General features: G+C 44.3%; 1 protein-coding gene across 2 annotated transcripts in view; it reads left to right on the top strand.

The window, feature by feature from the left end:
• Window positions 1-20,816, top strand: part of SH3TC1 (SH3 domain and tetratricopeptide repeats 1) — a 111,039-nt gene that overhangs the window by 31,416 nt on the left and 58,807 nt on the right. The window contains exons 3-7 of one of the 2 annotated variants that reach the window (XM_038745937.1): window positions 2,042-2,113; window positions 3,829-3,956; window positions 14,219-14,324; window positions 15,557-15,715; window positions 20,379-20,577. In XM_038745937.1, the coding sequence (XP_038601865.1) occupies window positions 2,042-2,113; window positions 3,829-3,956; window positions 14,219-14,324; window positions 15,557-15,715; window positions 20,379-20,577 (664 nt within the window). Of the gene's footprint in view, window positions 1-2,041; window positions 2,114-3,828; window positions 3,957-14,218; window positions 14,325-15,556; window positions 15,716-20,378; window positions 20,578-20,816 lie in introns of those variants that run through there. The other variant, XM_038745938.1, reaches the window with a different exon arrangement.

The following is a 20,816-nucleotide window of genomic DNA, read 5'->3' as shown; positions in this document are numbered from 1 at the left end:
AGAACAATGCTTGGCACATAGTAAGCGCTTTAAAAAAGCCATCATCATTATTATTATTATTATTATTATTACAAGGCGAGCAGGTTGTCCCACGTGGGGCTCACAGTCTTAATCCCCATTTGACAGATGAGGTCACTGAGTCTCAGAGAAGTGAAGTGACTTACCCAAGGTCACACAGCAGACATGCGGCAGAGCCGGGATTAGAACCCAGGACCTCTGACTCCCAGGCCCAGGCTCTTTCCGCTGAGCCATGTTGCTTCTCTAGAAGGAAAGAAATCAATCAATCAATCAATCAATCGTACTTATTGAGCGCTTACTGTGTGCAGAGCACTGTACTAAGCGCTTGGGAAGTACAAGTTGGCAACATATAGAGACGGTCCCTACCCAACAGTGGGCTCACAGTCTAAAAGGGGGAGACAGAGAACAAAACCAAACATACTAACAAAATAAAATAAATAGGATAGATATGTACAAGTAGAATAAATCAATAAATAAATAGAGAAACAAATATGTACAAACATATATCCATATATACAGGTGCTGTGGGGAAGGGAAGGAGGTAAGATGGGGGGGATGGAGAGGGGGACGAGGGGGAGAGGAAGGAAGGGGCTCAGTCTGGGAAGGCCTCCTGGAGGAGGTGAGCTCTCAGTAGGGCCTTGAAGGGAGGAAGAGAGCTAGCTTATAAATAAAGAAGTCAGCAAGCTTTTTGTCCGTTTCCACCAATGTGGATACGACCAGTATTTGAATATTTTTCTTTTCCTCCCCTCACCTCCAGGTGGGAGAGGAAGATACAGTTATCTCTCTCTTCCCTGTTTTTTGAGCAAACATTTTGACAGGATATGTGGTCCCAAGATTTGTGGACATTTGTTTTTTTTTTCCTGTTGCTACCCACCTTAAAGTTGATGTAAGCGTGCTTGCATTTGGGTGGAGGGAAATTTTTATACCGCTAATGGCAGAGACTCTTGCCAGAGTTTCCACACAAAAGCCATTTTGAGAGTTTTAAGTAAAGCCCACCTTTTAGACTGTGAGCCCACTGTTGGTTAGGGACTGTCTCTATATGTTGCCAACTTGTACTTCCCAAGCGCTTAGTACAGTGCTCTGCACACAGTAAGCACTCAATAAATACGATTGATGATGATGATGTATTGTTCAAAGGGTCCGCTGTTTCACCCAGTGTTGATCAAAAGCAGGAAGTATTTAAAATAAACCAGCTCCGGTGCGGGCCCTTAAAATAACCTTTCAAGCCCAGCTTGGTATTTGCTTTTTTTCATTCTGATTAGAATATTTTTGTTCTTTCATTCAAACGTATTTATTGAGCACTTACTGTGTGCAGAGCACTGTACTGAGCGCTTGGAAAGTGCAATTCGGCAACAGATAGACACAGTCTCTACCCAACAACAGGCTCACAGTCTAGAAGGGGGAGACAGAAAACAAAACAAAACAAGTAGACAGGAGTCAAGAGCAGCAGCGTGGCTTAGTGCAAGAGCCCGGCCTTGGGAGTCAGAGGTCCTGAGTTCTAATCTCGCCTCCGCCACTTATCAGCTGTGTGACTTTGGGCAAGTAGCTTTACTTAGAGAAGCAGCATGGTGTAGTGGAAAGAACCCAGGCTTGGGAGTCAGAGGACACGGGTTCTAATCCAGGCTCCTCCACTTGTCTGCTGGGTGACCTTGGGTAAGTCACTTTACTTCTCTAGACCTTGGTTCCCTCGTCTGTAAAATGGGGATAAAGACTGTGAGCCCCACGTGGGACAGGGACTGTGTCCGACCTGATTTGTTGGTATCAGCGCTTAGAACAGTGCTTTGCACATAGCGCTTAATAAATGCTATCATTCACATAAATGCCATTATTATTATCATTATTATTATTATTATTATTATTATTATCATTATTATCATTATTATTATTATCACCTCAGTGCTTAGTACAGAGCCTGGCACATTAAGCACATAGTAAGTGCTTAATGAATACAATCATTATTATTATTATTATTATTATAATTATTATGTAAATTCGGTGAACTTCTTCCCATTATCTGTTTCAGAGAAGAAGCAAGCTGACCAACGCAACTCCATTTCTGGAAAATTCGTTGGACACACGGAAAACTACCCAACAGGTAGGCATGTTCCTCCGTAAGCCTGGGGTCTTGTAGATGGTCCAAGCACTTACTACAGTGCTTTACATACAGTAAGCATGCAATAAATATGATTAAATTAATGCATGAACACCCGGTGGGCCTGAAACATACCATCCCATTGGTTTAGACGGTCAGTCGTATTTATTGAGCACTTACAGTGTGCAGAGCACTGTACTGAGAGCTTGCGAGAATACGATGGAACAATAAACAGACACATTCCCTGCCCTCAATGAGTTTACAGGCTAAAGGGTTTAGTCAGTCAGTTAATTGTGTTTATTGAGCACTTACTGCATGCCAAGCACCGTACTAAGCGCTTAGGAGAGTACGATAGAACGATCAATACATTCCTTGTCCACATCAAGCTTATAGTCTAGAGGGGGAGACAGACATTAATAGAAATAAATGACAGTGCTCTGCACCGGTCCACAATGAATACTCCCTGGCTGATGATTAGTAATGATTAATAATAATCGTGGCATTTGTTAAGTGCTTACTCTGTCGCAGGCACTGTACTAAGCACTAGGATGGATACAAGCTAATCAGGTTGTCCCACATGGGGCTCGCAGTCTTAATCCCCATTTTCCAGATGAGGTCACTGAGGTCCAGAGAAGTGACTGGCCCAAGGTCACACAGCGGACAAATTCATTCATTCATTCATTCATTCAATCGTATTTATTGAGCGCTTACTGTGTGCAGAACACTGTACTAAGCACTTGGGAAGTACAAGTTGGCAACACACAGAGACGGTCCCTACCCAACAGTGGGCTCGCAGTCAAGAAGAGGGAGGCAGAGAACAAAACAAAACATATTAACAACAAAAAAAAAATAGAATAAATATGTACAAATAAAATAAATATTTTATTGGCTTAGCGGAAAGAGCCCGGGCTTTGGAGTCAGGAGTCATGGGTTCTAATCCTCACTCCACCATTTGTCAGCTGTGTGACTTTGGGCAAGTCACTTCACTTCTCTGTGCCTCAGTTCCCTCATCTGGAAAATACGGATTAAGACTGTGAGCCCCATGTGGGTCAGCCTGATAACCTTGTATCGATCACAGCGCTTAGAACAGTGCTTAGCATATTCATTCAGTCATTCAATCCTATTTATTGAGCACTTACTGTGTGCAGAGCACTGTTCTAAGCACTTGGGAAGCACAAGTCGACAACATGTGGAGATGGTCCCTACCCAACAACGGGCTCACAGTCTAGAAGAAGGAGACAACAAAACAAAACAAGGAGACAGGCACATAGTAAGCACTTAACAAACGCCATCATTATTGTTATTATCATTAATAGTATTATTATTTGGGGGAGAGGACAGAGTTTAGCCACATGAATTCCTACTGCGTTCCAACCTCCAGGAAGGTAGCGAGGGGAAGAGAAATTTCTAACCGGATCCCATCTCTTATTAATAATAATAATAATAACAATAATGGCATTTATTAAGCACTTACTATGTGCAAAGCACTGTTCTAAGTGCTGGGGAGGTTACAAGGTGATCAGGTTGCCCCACGGGGGGCTCACAATCTTCATCCCCATTTTACCGATGAGGTCACTGAGGCACAGAGAAGTGAAGTGACTTGCCCAAAGTCACGCAGCTGACAAGTGGCAGCGCTGGGATTTGAACCCATGACCTCTGACTCCAAAGCCCGGGCTCTTTCCACTGAGCCACGCTGCTTCTCTCCTCTCGTCTTTCAGACCTTTCCCTAAAGTTGACAATGGTGAGGCAGAAGGGTGGACTTCCAGATCCCAAGTTGCAAGCGGAGCTTAGAGGGAGACTCCGCCTCCTGGAGAATGACAGCGGGGAGGTCACGGCCGTCTTCAATGTAAGTCGAATTATTCTTATGGCATTTGTTAAACGCTTACGAGGTGCCAAGCCATGTTCTAAGTGCTGGGGTAGATACAAGAGGGACCGTCTCTATATTTTGCCAACTTGTACTTCCCCTATTTATTTTATTAATGATGTGTATATATCTATAATTCTATTTAATAATAATAATAATAATAATAATAATGGCATTTGTTAAGCGCTTACTATGTGCAAAGCACTGTTCTAAGCGCCGGGGGGATACAAGGTGATCAGGTTGTCCCACGTGGGGCTCACAGTTTTAATCCCCATTTTCCAGATGAGGTAACTGAGGCTCAGAGAAGTTAAGTGACTTGCCCAAGGTCACACAGCAGACATGTGGGGGAGCCGGGATTCGAACCCATGACCTCTGACTCCAAAGCCCGGACTCTTTCCACTTAGCCACTGAGCCACGCTGCTTCTCATGGTTCTATTTATTTTGATGATATTGACACCTGTCTACTTGTTAGGTTTTGTTGTCTGTCTTCCCCTTCTAAACTGTGAGCCCGTTATTGGGCAGGGTTTGTTTCTATGTGTTGCCAAATTGTACTTCCCAAGCGCTTAGTACAGTGCTCTGCACACAGTAAGCGCTCAATAAATACGATTGAATGAATGAATGACTACAAGGCCATCAGGTTGTCCCACGTGGGGTTCACAGTCTTCATCGTCATTTTCCAGATGAGGTCACTGGGGCCCAGAGAAGTGAAGTGACTTGCCTAAAGTCACACAGCTGACAAGTGGCGGAGCCAGAATTAGAACCCACGTCCTCTGACTCCCGAGCCTGGGCTCTTTCCATTAAGTCACGCCGCTTCTCTTAGACTCCTAACTGTTCCGCTCTGTTGTGTTTCCTAAGTGCCAAGCATTCGTTCATTCAATCATATTTATTGTTAATAAGCCCTTAAATCAATCAATCGTATTTATTGAGCGCTTACTGTGTGCAAAGCACTGTACTAAGCGCTTGGGAAGTACAAGTTGGCAACATATAGAGACAGTCCCTACCCAACAGTGGGCTCACAGTCTTAAATGTCATGAAAAACTAAAATTTAGTCCAGGATGTCTTGGACGTGCAGCCTAGTGTAAAATGGATGGTCCGGGGAGTCTATACACCTGGTTTCTCATCCCAGTTCTGTCGCTTTCCTGCTGTGTGGCTTTGAGCAGGCACTGAACCTCTCTGTGCCTCAGTTTCCTCATCAGTATAATGGAGATGAAATGCCTGTTCTCCCGCTCCCTTACACTGAATCGTGTTTGGGACTGTGTCTGATCTGATTATCGGGTGCTTTCCAGGGCTTGGCATTTGATAAGCCCTTAACAAACGTCATTAATTTTGATGTTAATGTGGTTCTAGAAATGCTTTAATTGGCCCTCACGGATTAAATCACTGATTTACAACAACCCAGCCCACACCCTAAACCGCTCTAGCCCCAACCTACTCATGGTACCTCGAGCTCAACTCATGGCTTAGTGGAAGGAGCCCGGGCTTGGAAGTCAGAGGTTGTGGGTTCTAATCCCCCACTTTGCCACTTGTCAGCTGTGTGACTTTGGGCAAGTCACCTAACTTCTCTGAGCCTCAGTTACTTCATCTGTCAAATGGGGATGAAGACTGTGACCCCCACGTGGGACAACCTGATTACCCTGTATCCACCCCAGCGTTTAGAACAGTGCTAGGCACAGAGTAAGTGCTTAACCAATACCATTATTATTATTATTATTATCATTATTATTATTATTATTATTATTATTATTGTTATCTCACCGCTCCCATGTCCTCCTTCTAGCCTGGATTTTCTCCCCCCATCATTACAGACAATCCACTGATCAGCAAAGCCCCACTAAAATGATATCTCCAAGAGATCTTTCCCGACTAACCTCTCATTTCCTCTCCTGAGTCGCCACCGTCTGTGTCATCGATAAGCTTGAGTTAGTACCTCTTCAGTACTTTGATATTAAATCCACTTACTATAGTGCTAAGCACTTAGTACAGTGCTCTGCACACAGTAAGCACTCAATAAGTATGACTGAATGAATGAAATCCACAGCACAGCATTATAATTAAAATTGTGGTATTTGTTAAGCACTTATTATATTCATTCATTCATTCAATCGTATTTATTATATGCCAGGCACTTTACTAAGTGCTGGGGTAGATACAAGATAATCAGGTTGGACACAGTCCCTGTCTCACTGGGAGCTCACAGTCTAATTACCCATTTCACAGTTGAGTAAACTGAGGTGCCGAGAAGTTACGTGATTTGCTCAACGTCACGCAGAAGACAAGTGGCCGCAGACCCAAACACTTCCATTCATTCATTCAATTGTATTTATTGAGCGCTTACTGTGTGCAGAGCACTGTACTAAGCGCTTGGAAAGTAGAGAACAAGCATGGCTTGGGAAAAGCACAAGCTTGGGAGTCAGAGGTCACGGGTTCTAATAATAATAATACGGATGGCATTTATTAAGCACTTACTATGTGCAAAGAATGGTTCTAAGTGCTGGGGAGGTTACAAGGTTATAAGGTGATCAGATTGTCCCTCGGGGGGGCTCACAGTCTTAATCCCCATTTTACAGATGAGGTAACCGAGGCCCAGAGAATTTAAGTGACTTGCCCAAAGTCACATAGCTGACAATTGGTGGAGCTGGGATTTGAACCCATGACCTCTCACTCCCAAGCTCGGGCTCTTTCCACTGAGCCATGCGGCTTCTAATCTTGGGTCCGCCAGTTGTGAGCTGTGTGACTTTGGGCAAGTCACTTCACTTCTCTGTGCCCCAGTTACCTTATCTATAAAATGGGGATTGAGCCTCACGTAAGACAACCTGATTACTTTGTGTCTACCCTAGCCCTTAGAACATTGCTTGGCACATAGTAAGTGTTTAATAAATACCATTATTATTATTATTATTATTATTACAATTCAGCAATAGAGACAATACCTGCCCACAGTGGGTTCACAGTCTAGTAGAGGGGAGACAGACAGCAAAACAACACAACAGGCATCAATCGCATCAATATAAATGGAATTATAGGTATATACACATCAGAACAAGTAAAATAGACATTAATATAAATGAATAGAATTATAGATGTGTATAATCTATGTGCTGTGGGGAGGGGGTAGAGAAAAAGGAGGGAGTCGGGGTGATGGGGAGAGGAGGAAGAGCTGAGAAAAAGTGGGGCTTTATTTTGTCTCATTAATCGATCACTTCCCTTATCTGTAACTTATTTGATTTTTAAGATTTGTTCATTCATTCATTCAATCATATTTGAGTGCGTACCCTCTCTTTCTCCACCCACTCCTTCCTCCCCCCCCTTTTTTTTAGATTTCATTTGGCTTATAAAGAGACCAAATTATTCTTCAGTCGGGCTATTTGATCCTGAGACAAGTGTGGAAATAGTAGAAAGAACACAGGAATAATAATAATAATAATGGCATTTATTAAGTGCTCACTGTGTTTAAAGCACTGTTCTAAGCGCTGGGGAGGTAACTAGGTGAACAGGTTGTCCTACGGGGGCTCACAGTCTTAATCCCCATTTTACAGATGAGGTAACTGAGGCAAAGAGAAGTGAAGTGACTTGCCCAAGGTCACACAGCTGACAGTTGGCAGAGCCGGGATTTGAACACATGACCTCTGACTTCAAATCCTGGGCTCTGGAATGAGAATAAGGAGACTGAGCACTTAGTACAGTGTCCTGCACACAGGAAGTGCTCAATGAATTCGATTAAATGAATGAATAAATACAATTAAATGAAATACGACTAAATGAGACTTGGATTTTAGTCCCAACAACATCAACGACCTGGCCCCCTACTTCATTAGTAAAATTAACTCCATCAGGTCTGAGCTCCCCAAAGTCACAGCTCCCCCTTCTCCAACCCCCCCGCTCTCAACCCCCTCTGCTACTCTCCCATCCTTCCCAGCAGTATCTTCAGATGAGATCTCCTCCCTCCTCTCAAGTGCTACTCCATCCATCTGTGCTTCAGACCCCATTCCCTCTCATCTTCTGAAATATCTCGCCCCTTCCCTCCTCCCCTCCTTAACTTCCATCTTCAACCACTCACTCTCCACTTGTTCCTTCCCTCTGCCTCCAAACATACCCACTTCTCCCCCATCCTAAAAAAGACTCTCTAGACCTCACCTCACCTTCTAGTTATCTCCCTATCTCCCTCCTACCATTCCTTTCCAAACTCCTAGAATGAGTCGTCTACACCCGCTGCCTCAAATTCCTCAACACCAACTTTCTCCTCGACCGCTACAATCTGACTTCCGTCCCCTACACTCCACCGAAACTGCCCTCTCAAAGGTCACCAATGACCTCCTTCTTGCCAAATCCAACGGCTCCTACTCTATCCTAATCCTCCTCGACCTCTCAACTGCCTTTGACACTGTGGACCACCCCCTTCTCCTCAACACGCTATCCAACCTTGACTTCACAGACTCCATCCTCTCCTGGTTCCCCTCTTATCTCTCCGGCCATTCATTCTCACTCTCCTTTGCAGGCTCCTCCTCCCCCTCCCATCCCCTTACTGTGGGGGTTCCTCAAGGGTCAGTTCTTGGTCGCCTTCTGTTCTCTATCTACACTCGCTCCCTCGGTGAACTCATTCACTCCCACGGCTTCAACTATCATCTCTACACTGATGACACTCAAATCTACATCTCTGCCCCTGTTCTCTCTCCCTCCCTCCAGGCTCATGTCTCCTCCTGCCTTCAAGACATCTCCATCTGGATGTCTGCCCGCCATCTAAAACTCAATATGTCTAAGACTGAACTCCTTATCTTCCCTCCCAAACCCTGCCCTCTCCCTGACTTTCCCATTACTGTTGACGGCACTACCATCCTTTCCGTCTCACTCATTCATTCAATCGTATTTATTGAGAGCTTACTGTGTGCAGAGCACTGTACTAAGCACTTGGGAAGTACAAGTTGGCAACATATAGAGAGGGTCCCTACCCAACAGTGGGCACACAGTCTAGAAGGGGGAGACAGACAACAAAGCAAAACATATTAACAAAATAAAATAAATAGAATAAATATGTACAAGTAAAATAAATAAATAGAGTAATAAATATGTACAAACATACAGGTATATCACAAGCCTGAAACCTTGATGTCATCCTTGACTCTGCTCTCTCGTTCACCCCTCACATCCAATCTGTCACCAAAACCTGCTGGTCTCACCTCCGCAACATCGCCAAGATCTGTCCTTTCCTCTCCATCCAAACCACTACCCTGCTCATTCAAACTCTCATCTTATCCCGACTGCATCACTGCATCAGCCTCCTCTCCAATCTTCCATCCTCCTGTCTCTCCCCACTTCAATCTATACTTCACGTTGCTGCCCGGATCATCTCTGTGCAGAAACGCTCTGGGCATGTTACTCCCCTCCTCAAAAATCTCCAGTGGCTGCCAATCAATCTGTGCATCAGGCAGAAACTCCTCACCCTGGGCTTCAAGGCTGTCCATCCCCTCGCCCCCTCCTACCTCACCTCCCTTCTGTCCTTCTCCAGCCCAGCCCGCGCCCTCCGCTCCTCCGCTGCTAATCTCCTCACCGTTAGGCCTCGTTCTCACCTGTCCCGCCATCGACCCCCGGCCCACGTCCTCCCCCGGGACCGGAATGCCCTCCCTCCGCACATCCGCCAAGCTAGCTCTCTTCCTCCCTTCAAAACCCTACTGAGAGCTCACCTCCTCCGGGAGGCCTTCCCAGGCTGAGCCCCCTCCTTCCTCTCCCCCTCCTTCCCCCTCCCCCGCACCCTACCTCCTTCCCCTCCCCACAGCACCTGTCTATATGTTTGTACAGCTTTATTACTCTATTTATTTTACTTGTACATATTTACTATTCTATTTATTTTATTTTGTTAATGTGTGTTGTTTTGTTGTCTGTTTCCCCCTTCTAGACTGTGAGCCCGCTGTTGGGAAGGGACCATCTCTATATGTTACCAACTTGTACTTCCCAAGTGCTTAGTACAGTGCTCAATAAATATGATTGAATAAATGAATGAATCAGTGGTATTCATTGAGGGTTTACTGTGCCCAGAGTACTGTACTAAACGCTTGGGAGAGTACAATGCAATGGAGTGGACATACATGTTCCCTGCCCACAAAGAGTTCACAGTGCAATCTAATTCTTGGAGTCAGAGGTCATGGGTTCTAATCCCGGCTCTGCCATGTGTCATCTGTGTGACCTTGGGCAAGTCACTTAATCAATCAATTGTATTTATTGAGCACTTACTGTGTGCAGAGCATTGTACTAAGTGCTTAAACTTAACTTCTCTATGCCTCAGTTCCCTCATCTGTAAAATGGGGATGAAGACTGTGAGCCCCATGTGGGACAACCTGATGACCCCTTGTATCTCCCCCAGGGCTTAGAACAGTGCTTGGCACATAGTAAGTGCTTAACAAATACTGTTGTTGTTGTTATTATTATTATTATTATTTAATATTATCATTATTATCATTATCTACCCCAGGGCTTAATGATAGAGCACAGGCCTGGGAGTAGTGAAGGATCTGACTTCTCTACTGTGTGATCTTGGGAAAGTCGCTTAACCTCTCTGTGCTTCAGTTCTCTCATCTGCAAAATGGGGATTAAGACTGTGAGCTGTCTGTGGGACCTGGATCGGGTCCAACTTGTAGCTATCTCAGTGCTTAGTACAGTGCTCTGCACACAGTAAGTGCTCAACAAATACGATTGAATGATGAAAGCACTTGAGAAATACCATAAAAAAATCAATTGTATTAATAATAATGATAATGATGGCATGTATTAAGCACTTACTTTGTGCAAAGCACTGTTCTAAGCGCTGGGGAGGTTACAAGGTGATCAGATTGTCCCACGGGGGGATCCAAGTCTTCATCCCTGTTTTACAGATGAGGTAGCTGAGGCCCAGAGAAGTGAAGTGACTTTCCCAAAGTCACACAGCTGACAATTGGCATAGCTGAGATTTGAACCCATGACCTCTGACTCCAAAGCCCGGGCTCTTTCCATTGAGCCACGCTGCTTCACGCACTTACTCTGTGAGGAGCACTGAGATAGGAGGCACATTCCCTAAGGGCTTAAAAACCATGGTTAAGTAGACCTGAATCCAAATTAAAATTCAGAACAAAAAATATGATTTTTTTTTTTGTTTGAGTGAGAGGAGAATTACAGTCTTAACTGAAAGGGTGTGGTGGTGGCTAGCTCAGTCACTGATTACTGCTATTGTTGTGGCTCCGGTTTCTGAACTTCCCCATCTTTCCCACATCTCTAAAATAAGTCAGTGACTCACCACTTCTTCCAGGGCAGAGGAAATGGAGGTTGGTACACACTTTATGATTGCCCAAGGTCTTGGAGACCACACTCCGCTACGTGAAGCCGAAATCTTTTGCCTCACATCCTTTTTTTCATCTAGTCCACGTGATCGAGGCAATTTGCAATGTTCTCAGAGAAATATGTCATTGCAGTCTCCCCCACCCCTTCATTCAGTCATTCAGTCCTATTTATTGAGCACTTACTGTGTGCAGAGCACTGTACTACGTGCTTGGGAGAGGATAATTCAGCAACAAATAGAAACAACCCCTGCCCACACCGGGCTCACAGTCTAGGGACCGTCTCTATATGTTGCCAACTTGTACTTCCCAAGCGCTTAGTACAGTGCTCTGCACACAGTAAGCGCTCAATAAATATGATTGAATGAATGAATAGAAAGGGGGAGACAGACATCAAAACAAGGAAACAGGCATGGCTCTTTGTGGAAAGAGCCTGGGCTTTGGAGTCAGAGGTCATGGGTTCAAATCCCAGCTCTGCCAATTGTCAGCTGTGTGACTTTGGGCAAGTCACTTCACTTCTCTGGGCCTCATTTACTTCATCTGTAAAATGGGAATTAATATTGTGAGCCCCTCGTGGGACAACCTGATCACTTTGTAACCTCCCCAGCGCTTAGAACAGTGCTTTGCACATAGTAAGTGCTTAATAAATGCCATTATTATTATCATTATTATAAATGAGTAGAATTTCACTTCCCTGGGCCTCATGCTGTTATTATTATTATTATTATCATTATTATTATTATTATTGTTGTTGTTGTTGTTGTTGTTGTTATATATCATTAATAAAATATATAGAATTAGAATTATCAATATGTACATAATAATACTAATAATAATTGTAGTATTTGTTAAGCCCTTACTTTGTGCCAGGCACTGTACTAAGCACTGGGGTGAATACAAGCAAATCCGGTTGGACGCAGTCCCTGTCCCACGTGGAGCTCACAGTCTCATTCCCCATTTTACAGATGAGGCCACTAAGGCTCAGAGAAGTTAAGTGTCTTGCCCAAGTTCACAAGCAGACAAGTGGTGGAGTTGGGATTAGAACCCACGCATTACTCTATTCATTTTACTTGTACATATTTACTTTTCTATTCATTTTGTTAATTATGTGCATATAGCTATAATTCTATTTGTTCTGACGATTTGACACCTGTCTACTTGTTTAGTTTCCCCCTTCCATACTGTGAGCCTGTTGTTGGGTAGGGACCGTCTCTATATGTTGCCGATTTGTACTTCCCAAGCGCTTAGTACAGTGCTCTGCACACAGTGAGCGCTCAATAAATACGATTGAATGAATGAATGAATGACCTCTGACTCCCAAGCCCAGACAGACTTTTTCCACTAAGCCACGCTGCTTCTCTGTAGGTCAGCAATCATTGATCAGACCTTTGTAAAATGCATCTTGACGTTTACTTTTATCCTTTTCCTTTTTGCCCTGGATTTCTCCTTCCCATCATCAGAATCAGAATTTCCCCAGGGGAGGTGGAAATCTGAGGCAAACTATCAAGACCAGACCCTTGGATATTTCAGTACTTTATAATTTATTTTACTCTGCATCTTCCTCATTGTGGGCAGGGAATGCATCTACCAACTCTGTTGTATTGGTGTAGAGAGATATATAATTCTATTTATCTATTTTGATGGTACTGACACCTGTCTACTTGTTTTGTTTTGTTGTCTGTCTCCCCCTTCTAGACTGTGAGTCTGTTGTTGGTAGAATTCTGTTTAATATTGCTTGTGTGTGGTGTTCTCCTCATCTTTCCCATGGGTCACTTGCTGCTTAGTTTATAATTTTGTTAGTTTATTGTTTAGATCAGGTGACACAAACAGAACTTCTCATCTTCCCACCCAAACCCTGTCTTCCCCTGACTCTCCTGTGAGCCCCCTCCTTCCTCTCCCCCTCGTCCCGCTCTCCATCCCCGCCCCTTACTTACCTCCTTTCCGTCCCCCACAGCACCTGTATATACGTATATATGTTTGTACGTATTTATTACTCTATTTTACTTGTACATATTTATTCTACTTATTTTATTTTGTTAATATGTTTTGTTTTGTTCTCTGTCTCTCACTTCTAGACTGTGAGCCCACTGTTGGGTAGGGACCGTCTCTTTATGTTGCCAACTTGTACTTCCCAAGCGCTTAGTACAATGCTCTGCACACAGTAAGCGCTCAATAAATATGATTGAATGAATGAACGAATGAATGTTGCCAAATTGTACTTTCCAAGTGCTTAGTACAATGATCTGCACACAGTAAGCGCTCAATAAATGATTGAATGAATGAATGACTCTCCCAAGCTCTTAGTACAGTAACTCTGATGGGATAAACTCACTTATGTGAACTCTAGGGGACACCAGATTTAAATCAACCAGTAGTATTTATTGAGCACTTACTGTGTGCAGAGCAATCCATCAATCATATTTATTGAGCACTGATGTGCAGAGCACTGTACTAAGCACCTGGGAGAGTACAGTACAACAGAATTAGCAGGCACATTTCCTGCCCATGACAAACTTAGTCTAGGGGATAAGGCTTGGTGGAAAGAGCACAGACTTGGGAGTCAATCAATCAATCGTATTTATTGAGCGCTTACTGTGTCGGAAGTTATAGGTTCTAATCCTGCCTCTGCCACTCGTCTGCTGTGTGACCTTGGGCAAATCACTTCACTTTTCTCTGCCTCAGTTCCCTCATCTGTAAAATGGGGATTAAGATGCAAGCACCACATAGGATAACCTGATGACCTTGTAGCTATCCCAGCGCTTAGAACAGTGCTCGACACACTGTAAGCGCTTAACAAATACCATTATTATTATTAGTATGCTCTCAATGTTGTTTGTTGTATACTATTGGGAACTTAAATTAACTCGCCGTGACATAAGCATACTTTCCGTGAACTTTTTTAACCTTATGTGTCAATATACCCATCTTGTTTTCCCCCTTAAGGAATTATCAGCCAGAATGTTATCCATTCATAGTGATCAAGACTTAATCGTGATTACCTTTAAGACTTTCGAAGAAATCTGGAAGTTTTCTACCTACTATTCTCTTGGTAAAGTAGACTTTTTATTTGTTCCTCTCTCCCCAGATCAGTGATTAAGCAGGGTCCTGTTCTAAATATGAAACGTTCTAATGTTCTGTGGGTGAAAATCTGATTTCATTGATGAAAGAATCACAGACGTTTCAGTACATGAAAGGTTGATCAATCAATCAGTGGCATTTGCTGAGGGCTTATTCATTCATTCAATCCTATTTATTGAGTGCTTACTGTATGCAGAGCACTGTACTAAGCACTAGTACAGTGTTGTACAAATCGACAACAGATACTGTCAGTCCCTACCCAACAACGGGCTCACAGTCTAGAAGGGGGAGACAGACGACAAAACAAAACATGTAGACAGGTGTCAATACCATTAGAATAAATAGAATTATAACTATATACACATCATCTTCTAGACTGTGAGCCCGCTGTTGGGTAGGGACTGTCTCTATGTGTTGCTGACTTGTACTTCCCAAGCGCTTAGTACAGTGCTCTGCACACAGTAAGCGCTCAATAAATATGATTGATTGATTGATTAATGTGTGCAGAGCACTGTACTAAGCACTTGGAGAGTACAACAGCTCAATAGTACTCATTTAGCACATACTATGTGCCAAGCACTGGTCTAAGTGCTGAAGCAGATACAAATTAAGCAGGTTGTTCAGAGTCCCTGCCCCACAAGGGGCTCACCCACTCTTAATCCCCATTTTCCAGATGAGGTAACTGAGGACAGAGAAGTGAAGCGACTTGCCCAAGGTCACACAGCCGATGTGTGGCGGAGCTGGGATTAGAACCCACGACCTCTGACTCTCAGGCCAAGGCTCCATCCACTAACCAACACTGCTTCTCTGCCCTCAAGGTGATGACAGTCTAGTACAGCAATAGCATGGCTCAGTGGAAAGAGCCCGGGCTTGGGAGTCAGAGGTCATGGGTTCGAATCCCAGATCCGCCGCTTGTCAGCCATGTGACTTTGGGCAAGTCACTTCACTTCTCTGTGCCTCAGTTACCTCATCTATAAAATGGGGATTAAGACTGTGAGTCCCACGTGGGACAACCTTTATTACTTTGTATCCCCCTCAGCACTGAGAGCACTGCTTGGCACATAGTAAGTGCTTAACAAATAGCAACACTATTATTATCATTATTATTATTGTAGATATAAAAGTGAACAATTTCCCTCCCGAAGAAGGGAGGACTCATCTCCGTGGGTTGAAGGTACTGTCTCTGTTTTCTGTCGGGGCCAGGTTTTCTAAATCACTGCTTGGAAAATGTGTTTTTGGATCAGTCTTTCTGGCTGCTTTCCCACGAGGACGATGGAGCCAACTTTGAGGAGGCTGGCATTCAAGTGGAGATCAATGAGGAAGCTTTAAATCTGATGTATAGAAGCCTCTTAATCCAAGAAGGTGAGGATTTGGGTATATGTCAGGGGAGTAATAATAATACTAATGATGCTAGTCAGAGCATTTCATTATGGTACTTGTTAAATGCTTACTCGATGCCGAGCACTATTCTAAGCACTGGAATCTATACAAGTTAATCAGATTGAACACAATCACTGTCCCACATGGGGCTCACATTCTTAATCCACATTTCTGCAATTGAGGTAACTGAGGTATGGAGAAGTGAAGTGATGTTCATTCATTCACTCACTCATTCAATCATATTTATTGAGTGCTTACTGGGTGCAGAGCACTGTACTAAGCGCTTGGAAACTACCGTTCTGCAACATATGGGTGATTGCCAAGCACTGTACTAAATGTCTGAGGATTACAAGACAAGCAAGACTGTGAGCTCGTTGTGGGCAGGGAATGTCACTGTTTATTCTTGGATTGTACTTTCCAAAGTGCTTATACAGTGCTCTCCGTACAGTAAGTGCTCAATAAATACAATTGAATGAATGAAGCAAAGGCTATAGCCCCTATCCATGAGGAGCTTACAATTCAATAGGGAAAGCAGACAAGTGTTTACAGAGTAATCAATCAAAATAAATAATGATGATGATATTTGTTAAGCGCTTATGTGCCAAGCACTGTTCTAAGTGTTGGGGTACATACAAGCTAATCGAGTTGGACACAGTCCCTATCCCACATTCATTCATTTGTGTTTATTGAGCACTTACAGCGTGCAAAACACTGCACCAAGCGCTTCGGAGAGCATAATATAACAAACTGACACACTCTCTGCCCACAACGAGCTTACACAGGGCTCACAGTCTTCATCCCCATTTTACAGATGAGGGAACTGAGGCCCCGAGAAGAGAAGTAACTCGCCCAAGGTCACACAGCAGACAAGTGGCAAAGCGAGGATTAGAACCCCTGTCCTTCAGGCTCCCAGGCCCTGGCTCTATCTATCTACTATGCTGTAAATAGAGAAGCAGCATGGCCCAGTGCAAATAGCCCGGGCTTTGGAGTCGGAGGTCATGGGTTCAAATCCCGGCTCCGCCAATTGTCAGCTGTGTGACTTTGGGCAAGTCACTTCACTTCTCTGGGCCTCAGTTACCTCATCTGTAAAATGGGGATGAAGACTGTGAGCCCCCCGTGGGACAACCTGATCACCTTGCAACCTCCCCAGCGCTTAGAACAGTGCTTTGAGCATAGTAAATGCTTAATAAATGCCATTATTATTATAAATGATCTCTTTTTTTGGAGATGGGGAAGATTTCTTACTGATTAAAAGCACCTTGGGAGCTGCATGGGATGGATAAAATAGCCAGTTAATGTGGACGGCAGACTACAGCAGTTACCAAGGCAACTCCCTAGCCCCATCCTGATATTTGAAGGGTCAAAACTGGAGCTCGCCCATAGTGGCTCAGTGGTAAGAGCCCGGGCTTGGGGGTCTGGGGCCATGGGTTCTAATCCCTGCTCCACCTCTTATCAGCTGGGTGACTTTGGGCAAGTCACTTCACTTCTCTGGGCCTCAGTTACCTCCTCTGTAAAATAGGGATTAAGTCTGTGAGCCCATGTGGGACATCATCATCATCATCATCAACCATATTTATTGAGCACTTACTGTGTGCAGAGCACTGTACTAAGCGCTTGGGAAGTACAAATTGGCAACATATAGAGACAGTCCCTACCCAACAGTGGGCTCACAGTCTAAAAGGGGGAGACAAAACCAAACATACTAACAAAATAAAATAAATAGAATAGATATGTACAAGTAAAATAAATAAATAAATAAATGGAGTAATAAATATGTACAAACATATATACATATATACAGATGCTGTGGGGAAGGGAAGGAGGTAAGATGTGGGGGGATGGAGAGGGGGATGAGGGGGAGAGGAAGGAAGAGGCTCAGTCTGGGAAGGCCTCCTGGAGGAGGTGAGCTCTCAGTAGGGCCTTCATCAATCGTATTTATTGAGCGCTTACTGTGTGCAGAGCACTGTACTTAAAATCAGGTAACTTAATCCCCATTTTACAGATGAGGTAACTGAGGCCTAGAGAATAATAATACTACTAATAATAATGATGGCATTTATTAAGCACTTACTATGTGCAAAGCACTGTTCTAATAATAATAATGGCATTTATTAAGCACTTACTATGTGCAAAGCACTGTTCTAAGCGCTGGGGAGGCTACAAGGTGACCAGGTTCTCCCAAGAGGGGCTCACAGTCTTAACCCCCATTTTCCAGATGAGGGAACTGAGGCCCAGAGAAGTGAAGTGACTTGCCCAAAGTCACACAGCAGACAAGTGACGGAGCCAGAATTAGAACCCATGACCTTTGGCTCCCAAGCCCGGGATCTTTCCACTGAGCCATGCTGCTGAAGATGGTTCAGTCTCAGAGAGTAGGTGGGAGCTCTAGTTGGGTTAAGCAGCATAGTCGTCTTTCTTCACGTCTCTGGGCCTGTCATCCCGAGGTAACGAGGAAGTGGGCAGGAAGGCGAGGTGAAGAAGCTTTGTACGCGCAGAGGAGAGGGTGGCTTCCTGTGGCTGTCACTTTTACCTCACCCAGAGGCCCAGGGCTATGTCCCCATGGACGGTTTAAAGAACTACAACTTGTCAGCTGTGTGACTTTGGGCAAGTCACTTAACTTCTCTGTGCCCAAGTTACCTCATCTGTAAAATGGAGATTGAGACTGTGAACCCCATGGCAGACAACCTGATCACCTTGTATGGCCCCCAGTGCTTAGAACAGTACTTTGCGCATAGTAAGCGCTTAACAAATACCATCATCATCAACTAGATTTTTGGGGAAACTGAAAATCCAGCCTCCTTCAGGGCCGAACCCTCTATGAAATGTGTTCATTTGTTGTATTTCCCCTCCTACTTCCCCTCTCTTCTCTCCATTCATTCATTCATTCAATCGTATTTATTGAGCGCTTACTGTGTACTGTACTAATTGCTTGGGAAGTACAAATCGGCAACATTTCCTTCTCCCTCCCAGCCCACACCCTCCTCTCCTCTGCCCCCACTAACCTCCTCACTGGGTCTCCAGCTTGCCCGTCCATCCATCAACCCCTGGCCCACGTCCTGCCTCTGGTCTGAAATGCCCTCCCTTCTTACATCGGACAGTTACTCTTCTCCCCCCAGCCTTGAAAGCCTTATTGAAGGCCTATCTCCTCCAAGAAGCCTTCCCTGATTAAGCCTCCCTTTCCTCTCTTTTCCCACTCCCAACCCCACAGTACTTACGTCCATATCTGTGAATTATTCATCTCTATTAATGTCTGTCTCCCCTCCTCCTCCCACCAACCAGATGGTAAACTCACTGTGGGCACGCAATTCAATATTTCAATATTCAAGTATATTTATTGAGCGCTCCCTGTGTGCCAAGCACTGCCTGAAGCACTTGGGAGAGTACAATGTAACAACAAATAATAATAATGATGGAATTTGTTAAGCACTTACTATGTGCCAAGCACTGTTCTAAGGTCTGAGGTAGATAAAAAGCAGCGTGGCTCCGTGGAAAGAGCCTGGGCTTGGGAGTCAAAGGTCATGAGTTCTAATCCCGACTCCACCATTTGTCAGCTGGGTGACCTTGGGTTACAGTCTCTGAGCCTCAGTTACCTCATGGGACAACCTGATTACATTGTATCTACCCCAGCGCTTAGTAAAGTGCTTGGCAAATAGTAAGATAGCAAAATAGTAAATAGTAAAAGTCTTTTAGACTGTGAGCCCACAGTTGGGTAGGGACTGTCTCTACATGTTGCCAATTTGTACTTCCCAAGCGCTTAGTACAGTGCTCTGCACACAGTAAGCGCTCAATAAATACTATTGATGATGATGATAGGAGTTTAAGAAATACCAACATTATTATCATCACTATAAAAGGTAATCACGTTGTCTTACATGGGGCTCACAGCTTTAATCCCCATTTTACAGATGAGGTAACTCAGGCACAGAGGAGTGAAGTGGCTTTCCCAAGGTCACACAGCAGACAAGTTGCAGAGTCGGGATTAGAACCCACGTCCTCTAACTCCCAAGCCTGGGCTCTTGCCACTAAACCATGCTGCTTCTCAAACAGACACATCCCTGTCCAAAACAAGCTCACAGTTTAGAGGGGGAGACAGATATTAATATAAATAAACAGATAAATCAGGGAATGTGTCTGTTATTAAATTGTACTCTCCCAAGCATAGTATTCATTCAATCGTATTTATTGAGCACTTATTGTGTGCAGAGCACTGTACTAAGCGCTTGGGAGAGGACAATAGAATAGTCCACACATACATTCCCTGCCCACAGAGGGCTGACAGTATAGAGGGGGAGGTGATGTGACTAGAATTAAATAAATTACAGAGCAGCGTGGCTCAGTGGAAAGAGCCTGGGCTCAGGAGTCCGTGGTCATGGGTTCTGCCACTTGTCAGCTGTGTGATTTGGGGCAAGTCACTTCACTTCTCTAAGCCTCAGTTCCCTCATCGGTAAAATGGGAATTAAGACTGTGAGCTCCATGTGGGACAACCTGACTACCCTATATGCCCCCAGTGCTTAGAACAGTGCTTGGCACATAGTAAGTGCTTAACAAATATTATTATTATTATTATCATTATTATAAGCCCCCAAGCAAGACTGAACTCTGCTCTGTATTGCTGAGTTGAAAGAAACCCTCTGGTGCGTTTTTTAAGGGTCATTCTTTGTATTGTGTCCCGACAACGAAATAAGAGAGATGAACGTCCCGGACGGGGACATGAAGACCTGCCGCCAGCTGTCAAAGATGTCAGTGGAAGAGGCCGGTAGAGGAGGAATGCCGGGAATCAGACCCAGAGGGCCCAGGATGATCCCAATCTCCGAAGCTTCTCCGGAGCCTCTGATTCCGTTCCATCAGTACGTACCTGATCTCCATCTCTTCGGCGTATTATCACCGATTCCTAACAGCCTGTTCTTTTTTTGCTTTGTTTTTTTATGGTACTTCTTTTTTTAGTGGTATCTGTTAAGCGTTTCCTTTGAACCAGGCACTGTACTAAGCGTTGGGGAGATACAAGGTGGTCAGTCAGTCGAATTTGCTGAGAGCTTACTGTGTGAAAGCACCATTCTGAGCGCTTGGGGGAATACAAGTGAACAAA

The sequence above is a fragment of the Tachyglossus aculeatus genome, chromosome 4 (genome assembly GCF_015852505.1).
Source record: "Tachyglossus aculeatus isolate mTacAcu1 chromosome 4, mTacAcu1.pri, whole genome shotgun sequence".
NCBI classification, from domain to species: Eukaryota; Metazoa; Chordata; class Mammalia; order Monotremata; family Tachyglossidae; genus Tachyglossus; species Tachyglossus aculeatus.
The sequence above is the reverse complement of the archived record's forward strand: the minus strand, read 5'-3'. Positions and strand labels throughout refer to the sequence as shown.